The sequence below is a fragment of the Caenorhabditis elegans genome, chromosome V (assembly GCF_000002985.6).
Source record: "Caenorhabditis elegans chromosome V".
Lineage (NCBI taxonomy): Eukaryota > Metazoa > Nematoda > Chromadorea > Rhabditida > Rhabditidae > Caenorhabditis > Caenorhabditis elegans.
This window is the reverse complement of record NC_003283.11, coordinates 6,138,402-6,154,870: the sequence shown is the minus strand read 5'-3', so window position 1 is coordinate 6,154,870 and position 16,469 is coordinate 6,138,402. Positions and strand designations below refer to the sequence as shown.

Below are 16,469 nucleotides of genomic sequence, written 5' to 3'. Positions count from 1 at the left end.
ATTCAGGATTGTATGATACATCCGGACTTTTTTTGTTTTTGATAACATGCATTAATATCTCTTTTTTTAGAATCGAGAGATGATGATAAGTCCGTAGATGAAGTCGACGATTCGACTGTCTTGGAAGAAAAGAAGGACGATGGCGACGATAAATCGAAGCCTAAGACTAAAAAGAAGATTATCAAGAAGAAGGAAACTCCTGAATCAGAACAAGTGACTGCTGCGGAACCAGAACAACAGAAGATATCTGAAGTTGATGTGCAAAGTGTGGCTGAAACTGAAGTTGGAGCGAAGAAGAAGCCTGATGCAGAAAAACCAACAGATCTTTCGAAGGCTAAAAAGGATTCAAAGTCCAAAAAATCAGATGAACCAGAGGCATCTACTGAAGAGAAATCAACAACTGAAAAACCTACAAACGATAAAACTTCCAAAAAGAGTGCTGAAAAGAAGACTGTAAAACCAAAGAAGGAAGTTACAGGAAAACCATTGGAAGCCAAGAAGCCAGTAGAAGATAAGAAGGACGCATCGCAACCCTCATCGTCTAAAGAAAGCAGTCCACCAACTGATGGAAAGAAGAAGAAACAGATTCCGAAAGCATTATTCATTCCTGATGAGATCAGTTCTCGATTCGGAGATCCGAGCACAATGCACTCCGAAACCAACATTACTACAACTATTCGTGGTCGTGAAGGAAGTGCTGATGCAAAGACACCACTGGTCGAACCACTATCAGCCAGTGTTTCAATGAAGGTATTTACTTTGGTTTTAAATTTTTCTCACATATTTTAGTTCTAGTTTTAATACAGAAACTTTAAAAAAATCTAATTTTGAAATTCCTATCCAAGTATACCATTCCAGGTTGAAAGTGCAAAAGAAAAGGCAGAATTTTCATTCAAACGACGCTCAGAGACTCCAGATGATAAGTCTAGAAAGAAGGAAGGATTACCACCAGCGAAGAAGTCTGAAAAGAAGGTTAGTTTATTTGTTTTGCATGAATATGTTCGAATGAATTGAGTTTTGTAGCGGAAACAACATACATTTTGAGACAGAAAACTTTTAAAAATTCATTCGAACATACTCCTTTTTTCCCGTGATGCACGTATCACGTACCCGCTCGAGCACTTCATGCTCTCATTACCCATATCTCTTTCCCTACGCACAAATGCACTTTTCCCTTTTTAGGATGAAGTCACTGCCGAGAAACAGAGCACCGAAGCATTAATCGAAAGCAAAAAGAAGGAAGTTGATGAATCGAAGATTTCCGAACAACAGCCAAGCGATAAAAATAAGTCGGAGGTAGTAGGTGTACCAGAGAAGGCGGCAGGCCCGGAAACCAAGAAAGACGTCAGTGAAATTGAAGAAGTGCCCAAGAAGAAGACGATTAAAAAGAAAACTGAGAAATCAGACTCGTCCATTAGCCAAAAATCAAACGTCTTGAAACCAGCTGATGACGATAAATCCAAGTCCGATGATGTTACTGATAAATCCAAGAAAACCACCGAAGATCAAACCAAGGTTGCTACCGATTCTAAACTTGAAAAAGCTGCGGATACGACAAAGCAAATTGAAACTGAAACCGTTGTTGACGACAAATCGAAAAAGAAGGTTTTGAAGAAAAAAACTGAAAAGTCTGATTCTTTCATTAGCCAAAAATCAGAAACACCACCTGTAGTTGAACCAACAAAACCAGCGGAATCGGAAGCCCAGAAAATCGCTGAAGTTAACAAGGCAAAGAAACAAAAGGAGGTTGACGATAACCTGAAACGAGAAGCTGAGGTTGCAGCTAAAAAGATCGCTGATGAGAAATTGAAAATCGAAGCGGAAGCTAATATCAAGAAGACTGCTGAAGTCGAAGCGGCTAAAAAACAAAAGGAAAAAGATGAACAGCTGAAATTAGAGACTGAAGTAGTCTCTAAAAAATCCGCCGCAGAAAAATTGGAACTCGAAAAGCAGGCCCAGATCAAAAAGGCAGCAGAAGCTGATGCAGTCAAGAAACAGAAAGAACTGAATGAGAAAAATAAACTTGAAGCGGCCAAAAAATCAGCCGCGGATAAATTGAAACTCGAGGAAGAGTCTGCTGCCAAATCTAAGAAGGTTTCTGAAGAATCGGTCAAGTTCGGAGAAGAAAAGAAGACAAAGGCTGGCGAAAAAACAGTCCAGGTTGAGTCAGAGCCTACTTCCAAGAAGACCATAGACACTAAGGACGTAGGAGCCACTGAGCCAGCTGACGAAACGCCTAAAAAGAAGATAATCAAGAAGAAAACTGAAAAATCCGATTCTTCAATAAGTCAGAAATCCGCTACTGATTCCGAGAAGGTATCAAAACAAAAAGAACAGGATGAACCAACTAAACCAGCGGTATCAGAAACTCAAATGGTTACCGAGGCCGACAAATCGAAGAAACAAAAGGAAACTGACGAGAAGCTGAAATTAGATGCTGAAATTGCAGCTAAAACTAAACAAGAAGCTGATGAGAAGTCGAAACTTGATGCTCAGGAGAAAATTAAAAAGGTTTCTGAAGATGATGCTGCTAGAAAGGAGAAAGAACTAAATGATAAGTTGAAATTGGAATCTGAAATTGCTACTAAAAAGGCATCAGCAGATAAATTGAAGCTTGAAGAGCAAGCACAGGCCAAAAAAGCTGCTGAAGTTGAGGCGGCTAAAAAACAGAAGGAAAAAGATGAACAGCTGAAATTAGATACTGAAGCAGCATCTAAAAAGGCCGCTGCAGAAAAGTTGGAACTAGAAAAGCAGGCCCAGATCAAAAAGGCTGCCGGAGCTGATGCAGTCAAAAAACAAAAAGAACTGGATGAGAAAAATAAACTTGAAGCTAACAAAAAATCTGCCGCAGGGAAATTGAAAATCGAGGAAGAGTCTGCTGCTAAGTCTAAACAAACTGTTGAAGAACAAGCTAAATTAGATGCACAAACGAAAGCAAAGACAGCCGAAAAGCAAACCAAGCTGGAAAAAGATGAAAAATCAACCAAGGAATCTGAATCCAAGGAGACAGTTGACGAAAAACCTAAAAAGAAGGTATTGAAGAAGAAAACAGAAAAGTCTGATTCTTCCATCAGCCAGAAATCCGAAACATCGAAGACAGTTGTGGAATCAGCTGGGCCATCAGAATCTGAAACCCAGAAGGTTGCCGATGCAGCAAGGAAACAGAAGGAAACAGACGAGAAGCAAAAACTCGAGGCTGAAATTACAGCTAAAAAATCAGCCGATGAGAAATCGAAACTCGAAGCCGAATCTAAACTCAAGAAAGCTGCTGAAGTCGAAGCGGCTAAGAAACAAAAAGAAAAAGATGAACAGCTGAAATTAGATACTGAAGCAGCATCTAAAAAGGCCGCCGCAGAAAAGTTGGAGCTCGAAAAACAATCCCACATCAAAAAGGCTGCTGAAGTTGATGCAGTCAAGAAACAAAAAGAACTGGAAGAAAAGCAGAGACTAGAATCAGAGGCTGCCACAAAGAAAGCCGATGCAGAAAAGTTGAAACTGGAAGAGCAGAAAAAGAAGGCTGCAGAAATTGCATTGATTGAGATACAGAAAGAACAAGAAAAATTAGCACAAGAACAATCCAGATTGGAAGATGAAGCTAAAAAGAGCGCAGAAAAGCAAAAACTCGAGTCCGAAACAAAGTCGAAGCAGACCGAGGAGGCTCCAAAGGAATCTGTTGACGAAAAACCTAAAAAGAAGGTATTGAAGAAGAAAACTGAAAAGTCAGATTCTTCGATCAGTCAGAAATCGAAATCTGCGAAGTCGACTGTTGATGCCGCTGAAACGCTGGAGTCCGATTTCAATCTCGTCGAGAAGAAAACTGTCCAGAAAGTTGAGCAATCTCCTGATGAATCTACATCTGCTACAATCAAGAGAGATCCTGCGCAGAAAACTGAAGAAATTAGCAAACAAGATGACGGTGACGAAAAGAAAACCACCACAGATGGCAAGCCACCAAAGCCTGAAGACTCAGAAGCTACTCCAAAGAAACGAGTTGTCAAGAAGAAAACTCAAAAGAGTGATTCTGTTGCCAGCGATGCAAGCCTTGCAGATGTATCGAAACTGAGTGACGATGTTGAAGAAAAACCAAAGAAAAAGGTTCTGAAGAAGAAGACTGAAAAATCCGATTCAGTTATAAGTGAAACTTCATCAGTTGACACTATCAAGCCTGAATCTGTTGAAATTCCGACAGAGAAAGCTGAACAAATGATTCTGCACAACAGATTCTCAACAGATTCTGCAGTTGAATCAGAACCAAAGAATGCTCACAAAGACGACACAGAAAAAACCACCGATGATATGATGACACGAAGAAAGTCTTCTGCCATTTTCAGTGACGATGAACAATCCATTTCTAGCAAGACTTCTTCCGAAGGAAGGCGCAGACGGCGTCGTACTGGATTCGCTTCCAAATTTGCATCAGATACTCTTGCGCTACGTGGAGATAATGTTGAAATCGAAGCGGAATTGCTTGCTGAGGACGACACAGTTACATGGAAGGTGAACGGCAAAGATGCTGATTTGAATTCCAGATGCCATGAAATGTCGCATACATTCTTCCGTACTCTTATCATTGATGAAGTTGAGCCAACCGATTCTGGAATGGAAATTACTGCTACCTGTGGAACCGAATCACATACCACTATCTTGAAAGTGGAAGAACTTCCCGTTGACTTTGTTAAATACCTTCCACGTAAAACATCAGGAAAAGAAGGTCAGGAGGTTACAATTTCGGTCACTCTCAACCATCCAATTGATATCAGCAAGGTTGTGTGGCTTAAAGACGGAAAACCATTGGAAATTAATAAGGACTATTCAATTGACACAGTTGGATGCTCCGTTTCATTAACCCTGAGAAGAGCTAAATACGAAGATAGTGGAAAATATAAGGTTGTTTGTGATGGTGTTGATTGCAGTACTCACCTTTCAATCCAAGGAAAACCGGTTCTCAAAAATGTATCGGAGACCAAGCCGGTGATCACTGTAAGTCACTTTTTCCCCTTGAAACATTCAAAAAGGTTATGAGCTCGATTTCACTTTTTCACCAGAACCTGCAATCAAAATTGTATCCCAATGCATTTTGTTCTTTTTATCCATTTTTGTACCAGCATTTCAGTTTTCAAACCTATATCACAGTCATAAACCTTTTGCGTTTTCCAGCTCATTTCATTAAAAATTTCTAACATTATATTTTCAGGTTGATAAGGATGATCAATTCTCACTTCTTGTTGCATATGATAGTAATCCAGAAGCTAGTTTCTCAATGACTGTTGATGGAAAAGATCTTGAATTTGATGGACGCAGTCGTATTGATGTTGTTGATGATGGCTTGAAATTGACAAAGCGAGGTGTGAGCAAGACTGATGCCGGAGAGTATGAAGTAAAATTGAAGAATGAATTTGGAGAGGTTGCACAGAAGTTTGATGTCAAGGTTAGTTACACGTGTTTAAAATGTTTCCATTTATTTAAATAGATAAAGTTATTTAATTAAGATGTAATTAAGACGATGCTGTAAAAAATTAAATTTACTAAAACATTTGTTTTTTTTTCAGGTCAATGACACCCCATCTGCACCAGGAGACGTGTCTGTTGTGAAGGCTGAAAGCGATTGTCTCCACATTGAATGGACTGCACCAACCGAGGACAATGGCGCTGAAGTCACTTCTTATGTAATCGAAAAGAAGGAAAGCGGAAGAAGAAAGTTCCACAAGGTTGCCACTGTCAATGGAAAGAAGACTTCTTATGTCGTTGATGATCTGGAAATTGAGACTCCTTATATTGTCCGAATCGCTGCCGTGAACAAGTTTGGAACTGGAGAATTTATTGAAACTAAACCAGTTCAAACTGGATCACCATTCCAAGTTCCAACTGTTGAATTCCCACCAACTATCGATAATGTCACTTCTACTTCTTGCTCATTGAGTTGGCCGAAACCTATTGAAGACGGAGGTTCACCAGTTTATGGATACGATGTTTATAAGAGAGAAAATGAAGGTGAATGGCAAAAGATGAATGGAGAAGAGCTTGTGTTTACTGAAAGCTTCAATGTCCGAGCTCTATCTTCTGGAAAAGAATACGAGTTCAAGATTGAAGCATGCAATGAAGCTGGCCTCCGATCCAACTCTAACGTTGTTTCTAAGAAATTGACTGTTGAAGGACTTGTGCCCGAAATAATTTTGGATATGCCAATGGTTAAAGTTCTTGACAACGACAAGGTTGAAGTCACCTGGAAATCTGATGGTGAGAAAGAATTCGTTGTTCAATACAAATCCGATGGATCTTCCATCTGGGCAAGTGTTGATATTGGAGGACCAAGATCCGAATCTGCGGCTACATCGAAATGTATTATTGATGGTCTTCGTGAAGGAATCCCATACGTTTTCCGCGTCGCCGCCCGTAACCAACATGGAACTGGAGAGTTCAGTGAGCCAACCATTCCAGTTGTTGTACTTGCTGACGATGCTCCAAGAGTTTTGAAGGCAATCAAACCAGTGAAGATTCCAAAGAAGGGAGAATTGAGATTAGAATGTCATGCTGCAGGACATCCAGCACCAGAATATATCTGGTACAAGGACGGAAAAGAAATCATTCCAACAGACGAGAACACTGAAATTGTCAACGAAGGATCCATGAGTGCTTTGATTATTCATGAACTTGCTGGAGAAGATGTTGGATTGTACAAGGTTCTTGTTGAGAATATCCATGGAACCGCAGAATCCGAAGCAGAAGTTGGTATCAGTGATGTCCGCGCACATTTCAATTCTTCATTCTCTGAACTCACAGAGATTGAAGAGGGTCATGATATCGAACTGACATGCGAAGTCTCGGATGAAGAAGCTGTTGTCAATTGGTACAAGGATGGAAAGAAACTTGTTGCAAGTGATCGTGTCCAGTTCTATGCAATGGCTCGTAAGAGAACTCTCAGAATCAAGGGATCAACTGATGCTGATAGCGGTGTATACAAATGTGAGACAACTGATGGAAGAAGCCGCACAGAAGGAGAAGTCATTGTTAATGAACAAGAACCTCACATTCTTGTAGGACCACAAGACGCTATTGTCAAAGATTTTGGAGAAACAATGGTGCTCTTCTGTGAAACATCGAAACCTGTTCGCAAGGTTAAATGGTTCAAGAATGGTGTTGAAATTTGGCCTCAGATGAACAAAGCAATTATGGAAAATGATGGCAAACGAGCTACTCTGGAGATCAAAAACTTCGATAAACATGATATCGGAGCGTATACTGCGTCCGTTTCTGAAAAGGAGACTTCAGCACCAGCAAAACTTGTGTTCGAAGTTGCACCGAACTTGATCATTCCCACGGAAATCCGTGATGGCGTCACCGTTCATGCTGGTAACGAGTTTGACTTTGCCGTTGAATTCAGTGGATTCCCTATTCCAACTATTCACTTGACCAACAATGGTACACCTTTGAAGGCAATTGCAGTCGTCACGGAGTATGATGATTCAGTTAGTGTGAGAATGAAGGATGTTACACTTGATAACTCTGGAACTGTACGTGTCATTGCTGAAAGTCCACTCGGTCAGTGCATCAAGGAAATCCCTCTGAAGATTATCGACAAGCCATCTGCTCCATGTGATTTACAGTTCAAGGAAGTCACCGAAGACAGTGTATTCCTTTCGTGGCAGCCACCACTTGAAACAAATGGAGCCCCACTTACAGGATATGTCATTGAAAGAAAGGCTGTAGACAATAACAGATGGAGACCATGTGGACAAGTGAAACCAACAAAACTCACTTTTGTTGCTGAAGATCTTTTCTGCAATCAAGTTTACGGATTCCGTATTCTTGCGGTAAACGAAGTTGGAGAGTCAGAACCATGTGACACAGTTGATGTGCTTACTCTTGAAAGTTCCGAACCTGTTAGCGAATCTTCCGAACTGTTTGTACCAAAGATTGCAATTCTCCGAACTCCTCAGGTAACTGTTGCAGTAGACGAGACCAAAGTCACTCTGAGATGGGAAGAATGTCCAGAGACTAGCCTTTATAAGGTTGAAAGAAAGAAGGTTGGAGACTCTGATTGGCTTGAAATCGCTAATACTGATAGAAACAAGTTCAAGGATCGATCATTGACTGAATCTGGAGAGTATGTTTATCAAGTTACCGCAACAGGAATTCATGCTGTATCCAGTCCAAGTGAAGAGACAAATCCTGTGAAAATTTTAGTACCAGGATCCGAAATGCCGGCATCCAAGACTGAAAAGAAAACTGATGCGGCTAAAAGCGAAAGTGAGCAAAAATCGGCCGAGGAAATCGTTGCTGAAAAACAAGTGGACCAATCTCAAGCGTCAGAAAGCACTACCGAAGCTGTCGAAGAGAAGAAAACCAAAAAAGTTGTTAAGAAAAAGGTTGCTGAAAATAAAGGAGAAGAGACTCTTCAAGAAGTCAAAGAAAAACTGAAGAAAGGAAAAGCCGTAGAAAAAGTTCAGGATGAGTCGAGACGAGGATCTCTCCAAGCTTCATCTGATAACGAATCTGTAACAACTACCTCTGAAAAGAGATCAGAAGCCGAACTTGAAAAGAATTCTGAGAAATCTGCGGAAAAGAAATCAACTTCTGCCGATTTGGAAGCTGCCGATAAAGCTGAAACTGAGAAGTCTGAAACTGGAAAGGAAACAACTGAAAAGAAAAAGAAAGTTGTGAAGAAAGTTGCCAAGAAAGGACTGGTAAAAGCTGACAAATCCAAAATTGAGTTGACTGCTGGAAAGGAAGGAGAGATTTCTGCTCAAGTAGCTGAAACTGGAGTGTCGGTTGAATGGAAGAAAGACGGAAAAGCTCTTGATGCTTCATACACAGTAACCAGCACCGGAGGAGTTTCCACTGTGAAAATTCCAATTGTTGATGTCAACACATCAGGAGTATTCACATGTAAAGTAAAGTCATCTGAAGGAGACGAGGAAGAAGTTTCCATTGCGGTTACGGTGAAGCTTCCTGAAGTTCCAAAAGTCGAAGCCGAGCAGTCTATTGTAGAAGTCAAAGTAGGAGACGTTGCAAAGCTTTCTGCAAAGATTTCTGAGCCAGCGTCTTCAGTAAACTGGACTAAAGATGATAAACCAATCAAGGAAGATGGCAATGTCAAAGCTCAACTCTCTCCAGATGGAACTGCTCAATTGACAATTTCGAAGACTGACTCAGCACATTCTGGAATTTACAAACTCAATGTCGAAAATGACGCAGGAAAAGGAAAAGTTGAGATTGCACTTCGTATCAAGGGAGCTGCCAAGGGAGCACCAGGAATTCCCACCGGTCCAATTGTCTTTGATGATGTCACAGAGAGCTCTGCAGAGTTCAGTTGGAAAGCTCCAGAGAACAACGGAGGTTGTGAAATCACCGGATATAATGTTGAACGGAAAGAATCAAAGAACAAAGGATGGAAACAATGTGGAAAAACCAAAGAATTGAAATTCAAAGCTGATGGTCTTGAAGAGGGAACTGATTACGATGTTAAAGTTTCTGCAGTCAACACAATGGGAACTGGAAGTGCGCTTGAAGGAAAGATTACCACTTTGAAGAAGAAGGAGGAAACTGGAAAGCAAAAGTCTGAAAAATCTGAATCCGACGAAAAGAAATCTGAATCTGATAAAGTTTCTGAGCTAAAACAGATCGGAAAGCCAGAATATGTATCTTCCACCGCGACTTCAATTGCATTGAAATGGACATCTGATAACGATGAAGTCACATACACCGTTCAAATGAAAGAAGCCAATTCAAAGCGTCCGTGGGCTGTAGTAGCCAAGGAAATTTCAGAATGTTCTGCTACCATTGCTCAGCTGAAGGAAGGAACCAGCTACCTGTTCCGAGTTATCGCTCAGAATAAAACTGGTCAAACTGTCACTTCCGAGCAAAGTGAATCAATTGAATGCAAAGACACTACAGGTCAGTATTTCAGATTTTAAAAACTGTTTCTAACACTTTTTACTCTAAGTTTAAGTTGAACTATAATGTAAAATTGAACATTGCTATTTTGTCGAAATTTATTCTGAAACTGATTGCAAAACAATTTGTTAATCAAATTTGTTTTACTTCAAACAATTTAATGTAATTTAAATTAATTTGATTAATTTATTAATTTATTAATTCAATTTAAAATTAATGTAATAAAAAAAATAATAAAATTAACTTTTAGTAAACGCTTTAATATTTATTGGAAAATTATTTCGAGAATTGTGTTTTATTGAAACCATAGAAAAAATATAAAAAATAAATAAAATTGTCCGTTGAAGATACTCTTGTATCGCTGAAATAATTTTTTTCCAAATTTCAAGTTTTAATTTCAGAATCTAAAAAGCCTGCATTCACAAATGCTCCAACCGATTTGACAGCAGTTAAAAACGGAAAGACTAAAATCACAGCAGAGTTCACCGGACATCCTGCACCAGAAATTCATTGGTTTAAGAACAAAAAAGAAATTTTCTCTGGAAAACGGCAATGGATTGAAAACATCGCCGGTGCAACATCTTTGACGATTGGAGAGATGAGAGAAGATGATGAAGGTATGATGTTAAAACTGAAATACACATTCATCTTGTGTCATACAAATGTTCAAAAGAGGGTTGAAATAAAGTAACCGGAAACCTGACCCTTCAATGCCAGAATGCTTCTGTCACTCCAAAATTTGAATATTGCTTTTCTCTCGTTTTCTCAATCTCTTTTCACTTATGAACGTTTTCAGGCGAATACAAGATTGTGGTCAAGAACACTGCTGGTTCAGTGGAGCACTCATGCAAGCTCACTATGGATCAACTTCCGGAGATCAATCGGGTAGATCGATATGCTTCTACACTCGTTTTCGACAAAGGAGAGACTGTGAAACTGAGGCTCTCATTCTCAGGTTAGTTAAAGAATTTTTTGGGAAAGTCGGGTTACGAATCGAACAAAGTGATAATATCAAACTTTTAATAATATTTTTATTAAAATCATTCCTTCGGACGAGAGTGATATGTTAGCTAACAACAAAAATCCAGGTGGGTCTTGGGAGAGGAAATGGCCTAATGTCTTTTTCGAGTTTTTTTTCTAGCGTGTTCTTCTCTGTGTTTTCACATGGGGAAATGGGGAAATGGATGGAGTGTGTAAAGCGGCTTTGAATCAAAAAATATGCCAAGAGAAATTGGAATCTTCTTCTTTTTTACTTTATAGTCAGATGCCGTCAAGACTTTTTGAAAAAAGTTGAAGAGAGTGAGAGAGTGGGGGAGAGATAAAGTAGGAGAAAGTGCACTGGAGGAGTTTCCCGTTGAAATTGGATTGGTTTTCTTTTTCAATAATATTTTTAGATTCGGAAATAATGATAGTAACCATAATAGAAAATTTAGAAAAAATATAAATTTATGAAAATAAAATAACAAAACCAATATACTCACTTAAGTTTGATAAAACATATAGAACTTCGGGGGAAACATTTACTCGTAACATTAATCATTGAAATAATTTGTATACTAGTCATGGGCATTGAGCATGGCTTCCAACGCGAGTTGCTCGCTTTGCTGGTCATTTTTCTGTTGCTCCGCTTGTTGTTCATCTTGAGCCACTTTGATGAAGTTGTCGACAATGATAGTAATGGGCAGAGCAAGTACAAGTACTCCGCACATAATTGCTGCTGATGCAATGATTTTCCCCACTGAAATTAAATTCAATTAGAACCCACAAATAGGGGAAAGAACTCACTAGTAGTTGCGGGAACAGCATCTCCATATCCTACAGTTGTCATTGTTACTATACACCACCAATATGCCGCCGGAATACTTGTGAACGGTGTTCCTTCCTCGTCTTTTTCCAAGAAATAAATCATGGTTGAAAAGAATACAACTCCAGTCAGAAGTACAATTGTCATCATTTGTAGTTGTTTTTGTGATCTTTGAAGTGTCATTCCGAATGTTTGGAGTCCCGATGAGAACCTTCCCAATTTGATAATTCTGATAACTCGAAGAACTCGAAGAATCCGAACAACAAGGAAAGCCCATCGTAGATCTCTTAATTTCCTGTCATCAACTCCGCATAATGTCAGAAGCAATTCCAAGTAGAATGGAACAATAGCAAGTAAATCGACAAGGTTCAGCGGTTTCAGCGCAAATCTTAATTTCCGTGGTGCGGCGAAAAACCGGAGGCAATATTCGACAGTGAAAAATGCAATGCATATCCGTTCCGTGAACACAAACGCCGGATGTTCCACTCTCATTTGCTCAACTTTTTGAACAACCGTTACAGTTCCATTCGGTAACACTACTGTTTCATTATGAGGAGGCATAAGATGAGTAACCTGAATATTTGAATGCTTAACCAAATTATTAGAAAGTTAAATACTTACTTGAAAATCTGGAATAGTTCCAAAAGAAAGTCCCATAACTGAAATTGCTACAAAAAGAGTCGATGACAACTCAAATGCCTTTGCTTGCATTGAAGAGCCAGGCCGTTCGAGAAAAGTCCACATCCTCCTCCGTAACTTTCCGCACATCAACTTATCGAAGGTGGTATCATCTACCTTAAAACAAATTTTTCTTTAATTTGTGATATACAGATGATTTACTTTTTCTTCTTCTTTCTCTTCTTCCCGTTTTTGGGGGATAATATCGGCGCAACAAGATCCAACATGTTGATGGGATATCCTCCAAAAGTCGAGCTCACTTAGAAACGAAGCTGGACAAATCTAAAATTTTAAAAAAGTAGATATTTTCCACTTCACTTCCTAATATTCACCTCAGATGGTCGATGCACCACTCCTGTTGCATAGTATTGAAACACAGCTTCAAAGGAAGTAGGTGATCGTTGGAAATAGTAAGCATCATCAGCGGAAATATAGGCATCCGCAACCTAAATAAAAGAGAAATAGATTGATGATATGATGAGATTATCCCCCAGTTTTTAGCTCACTTTTAATCTAGCTGTGTGTGTGAGTTGGACAAACCGCGAGAGAAAAGTAGTTGTGTCTGCGCGGAGAATCGCGTCGATTAGAATCATAAAGCTTGTGCCTCCAATATTTAGCTTCAAAAACTGTGGGCTTCCGTTATCCGCTGAACTGACTTGTTGGAAACAATCGGATGCTCCAGATCGAAAAATATCGTCTAGAATCTGATAGTTTCGACGTTCCGCCACTGTCATTGCATCAGTCCGACGCAGCGGGACTAGCCGCTTTTTGTGCTGCTGTGCGGCCCTGAAAATTGGAGGATTAGAATTTTAGAACAAAAGATCAAAGTGCATCACACCCGTTGATATCTTGGTCTAGAGTTCAGTTTTAGTGACAGGGAAGGAAAAGCTAATATATCAAACATCACAACATAAGCATCATGCATGAAAAGAGAAACACGATCGATACAATCCGATCTTTAGTTAGATTGATAGTCATGGCATTAAAAATCACAACTTACCCGCTGATCATGTTTCCGGTTACCCTGTAATTATGGAATTTGAGTTGCTCCGTCGAGCCAGGGACCGTAAATGTTGCTGCAGAATTTCGATGCGCTAGAACCGCTTGCGATATTGCAATCGCCATTTTGCAACTTCAGTTTTAGCGCGTGAAGTGTTTTTTTTTCAGTAGTTTTCAGCAGTGTTCAGAGTAGGTTTAGGAGAAGTAGAAGAGAGGTGTCATCACACGTGTGTGTGCGTGACAAGATGAGAGGTGTCAAGGATGATGAGAATTGGACTGACACATTTAAAGTGAAGCTATTTTTTTTTTCCACTAAGATAAGAAAAGGAAGAAGAGAAAACAGAACTAATAGATAGATTGAGAAGATGTGATGAGGATGCGTGACGTGAATCTATGATGATGTTAGAAGCTTCCGGTATGCTTTGATAGAAAAACTTACTGTCCATTATATGCCAGCGCCGAGTAAGAAATACTTGCACATGCCATTGTGGTATCTAATACTTCAGACGTCCGACCCCAGGAACACCAGTTGATAAATAACAGGTGATAAGAAAAGGTCCTTCTAGTTTTTCTTTTTTATGAGCACTGGCAGCTGGGATGGGGCTCCACTGAGGGCAGGTGTGAAGATATGAAGGATCGGCACAGAGAGTGAGAATGAGAGAGGATTGACAGCAGGTGGCCGAATTGACGCCTTGCTTCTCTTTTTCTTCGTCGCGTGGGAAACCGCGCTGGGCGCTCAAAGCTTACCGGAGGGAGCACGGTGCTTATAGAGGGAAAAGATATGCAGGTGAGGTAGTGAGAGAATGAGATAGATACGACGGAATTCGTCTGTTTCTCTTCAATTCACTGCTACATATATATGTGTAGTATTAGCAACCAAATATGAGCGAGTTGTCGATGAAGACGGCGGCAAAGACGACGAAGACGAAAAGCAACCAAATTTGTGGTTTTGGTCTCGGGTGCCCCGTTTTTCGGCATCTATTTTATCTACTTACTGGAAGGGAGGAAAAGCAACATGATTGATTTACGGTGATGACTCTCATGACTCTCTAGACTGGAATTTCTAGAATATAAAATGAATCGGGATGAACATTCAACACGCTAGCAATTGAATCAAGAAACAAAGTGGAGCTTCGAAAGATATCTGCCTTCTTTCATCCAATCAATTGAAAAACCAAAAAACATATGTTTTCAATTGCGGTGAAAAATTCTCATATTCTCTTATTCTCCACATCGATGGAACACTATAAAAATCGAGTAAAATTGAGATTCATGTATGACAAATTTTGTTGCTCACGTAGGATTTTAGGAGCGAAAGTAAACACAGTGATAGGGGGCCGAAGAGGATGATCTGTCGGTAAGGTACACTTGTAGGTTTACATTGTGAAAATGATAGGTATTGTTTGCCAGAGACAATGTGCGGAAAAGAATGTAAGAGTGATAAAAAAGAGTATAGAATTGGCTCTCTAATTTGATATGGTCTGACCTACACTAAATCTTCGTATTCAATTTTTTCAGAAAATTATTTGCTACCAAAAAATAATATTGAGTATGACCTACCTGGCCTGAGCCATTTTCATTCTCACAACCGAACGCCAGAACAATAATCTAAAAGTCGAATTCTTCTCTGGCAGTTGGTTTTTTGTTTTGCTTTTTGCATATGGACCCGTTTAGCACCTCTTCTCCGAGTCTCCATCCCTGTGTAACCTCAAGCCTACTCGATTATAAATTTTCTTCCACTAGACCGCTTCTAAATATTTCTCACTAGCAAAGATCGAAAAAGAGAACTAACGACAAAAAAAAAAGAGTGTGAGGGTGGAAATTCGAGCAAAATGTCAAAATATATCTGGCTCCACGGGTTCTGGAGGAATCATTTGACCACTGTGAGTACCACTTGAGAATTGTTTCGTTTACTTGCCCAGAGCCACAAGAATTTAGTCTAAAAATGCAAAAACCTATTCAATTCTCGAATTGAAAAAGTTCCCGTGATCTTTGTTCCCTCGTTGAGACGGTCGAGGATAGAAAACGAGAAAAAAACACAACACGGGAGGAGAAGCTTGAGATGAACTCTGCCAACATAATCATTTGAGCATACAACAAATGAGGAGCTCATTCGGTCTTTTTTGCTTGCAAGTAACTAATTCTTTATGAAACTTTATAACGAAACAAAACTTACACAGAGAAAATTGAATCCATTCAGTGGATCAGCATGTTAAAAAAAAAGTTTAGCTCAGATTAACTGAATGGTTCACCAAGGGTTATTAGGATATAAGAAACTAGAAGAAACAGAACATAGTGCAGCTGAAGGCATTTGGAATGGGGGGTCGCCCCTCGCAGAAAAACGGAAAAGAATGAGGATTTCATATGGATGAACGGCTACCAATTGTTGCTAACAAGCTCTTAACTCGTAATCCACATCACATTTTCTCCAAAAAGTAGACTGGGTCAGAATAGAAATCGGGAAGAAAACGTTGCAAGATATGTGTGCAAGATACAGATAGCCAATGAGCAAATAATGTTGTAGTTAATTTTAGATTAAGGGTGAAAGTTACCTATGTCAATTTTTAAGTGGTTTAGAACTATTTCCTTTAATGTTTTTAAAAGAAAATGCAACTTTAATGCCCATAAAATGCAAATAAAAATGATGTATGTAGTTTGCGTCTTCTAATTGTTAGATATCAGAAAAATATAATACAGATAATGATAAAAACTTTGAAAACTAAATGGACTATTTAAAAAGGAAAAATATTTTATTCCAGTTTGCTTTTCTCATACAGCGTTACATGTATGTAAGTCTAAATTTTTCAAAGAATTCGAACAATTTTAGCGAAGAATTTTTTAAAGCTTTCCCAGATTGCAATATTGGTAGTTAAAGGAGTCATTATACATTACCAGACACCAAAACAGCTAAGTGCCAAGTGATGATAAGATTTGCACTGCTTTTTCCCATCCGGATGGGCGGAAATGAGCTCTCGTAAGTGAAAGTCTCAATACAGTTGAAAGAAGAGAGTGCAGAGTACTCTTCTCATCGCGTTGCGTACTGTCTCTTATTTGCTATGCTGTTGTCCTCCTCCTTGCTTCGGTTAGTTTCTTC

At 39.4% G+C, this 16,469-nt stretch overlaps 2 protein-coding genes and 1 non-coding gene across 17 annotated transcripts in view; 2 read left to right on the top strand and 1 right to left on the bottom strand.

The window, feature by feature from the left end:
* The window catches only part of ttn-1, a gene marked incomplete at both ends in the record, with an annotated part of 81,724 nt that overhangs the window by 47,762 nt on the left and 17,493 nt on the right, over window positions 1-16,469 (top strand). For all 12 annotated transcript variants that reach the window (NM_001373034.1, NM_001359768.3, NM_001380658.2 and 9 more), the window contains 7 exons: window positions 71-750; window positions 859-972; window positions 1,183-4,980; window positions 5,195-5,428; window positions 5,550-9,894; window positions 10,296-10,511; window positions 10,691-10,849. In NM_001373034.1, coding sequence (NP_001360072.1) covers window positions 71-750; window positions 859-972; window positions 1,183-4,980; window positions 5,195-5,428; window positions 5,550-9,894; window positions 10,296-10,511; window positions 10,691-10,849 — 9,546 coding nt within the window. The remainder of the gene's footprint in view (window positions 1-70; window positions 751-858; window positions 973-1,182; window positions 4,981-5,194; window positions 5,429-5,549; window positions 9,895-10,295; window positions 10,512-10,690; window positions 10,850-16,469) is intronic.
* exp-2 (BTB domain-containing protein) lies at window positions 11,335-14,955 on the bottom strand (the record flags this gene model as incomplete). Of its 4 annotated transcripts, none has more annotated exons than NM_001028621.5 (8): window positions 11,451-11,632; window positions 11,680-12,271; window positions 12,320-12,493; window positions 12,539-12,658; window positions 12,709-12,822; window positions 12,883-13,162; window positions 13,377-13,400; window positions 14,936-14,955. In NM_001028621.5, the coding sequence occupies 8 exons, from the start codon at window positions 14,953-14,955 to the stop codon at window positions 11,451-11,453; spliced, it is 1,506 nt and encodes a 501-aa protein (NP_001023792.1). The 4 variants fall into 4 exon arrangements, with proteins under 4 accessions (NP_001379872.1, NP_001023792.1, NP_001367759.1 ...); NM_001380662.1 differs by lacking the exon at window positions 14,936-14,955 and adding an exon at window positions 13,815-13,913; NM_001380661.1 differs by lacking the exon at window positions 14,936-14,955 and adding an exon at window positions 13,815-13,861.
* F12F3.5 lies at window positions 13,545-13,760 on the top strand. The gene has a single exon (NR_068847.1). It is a non-coding gene; the product is annotated as an Unclassified non-coding RNA F12F3.5 (non-coding RNA).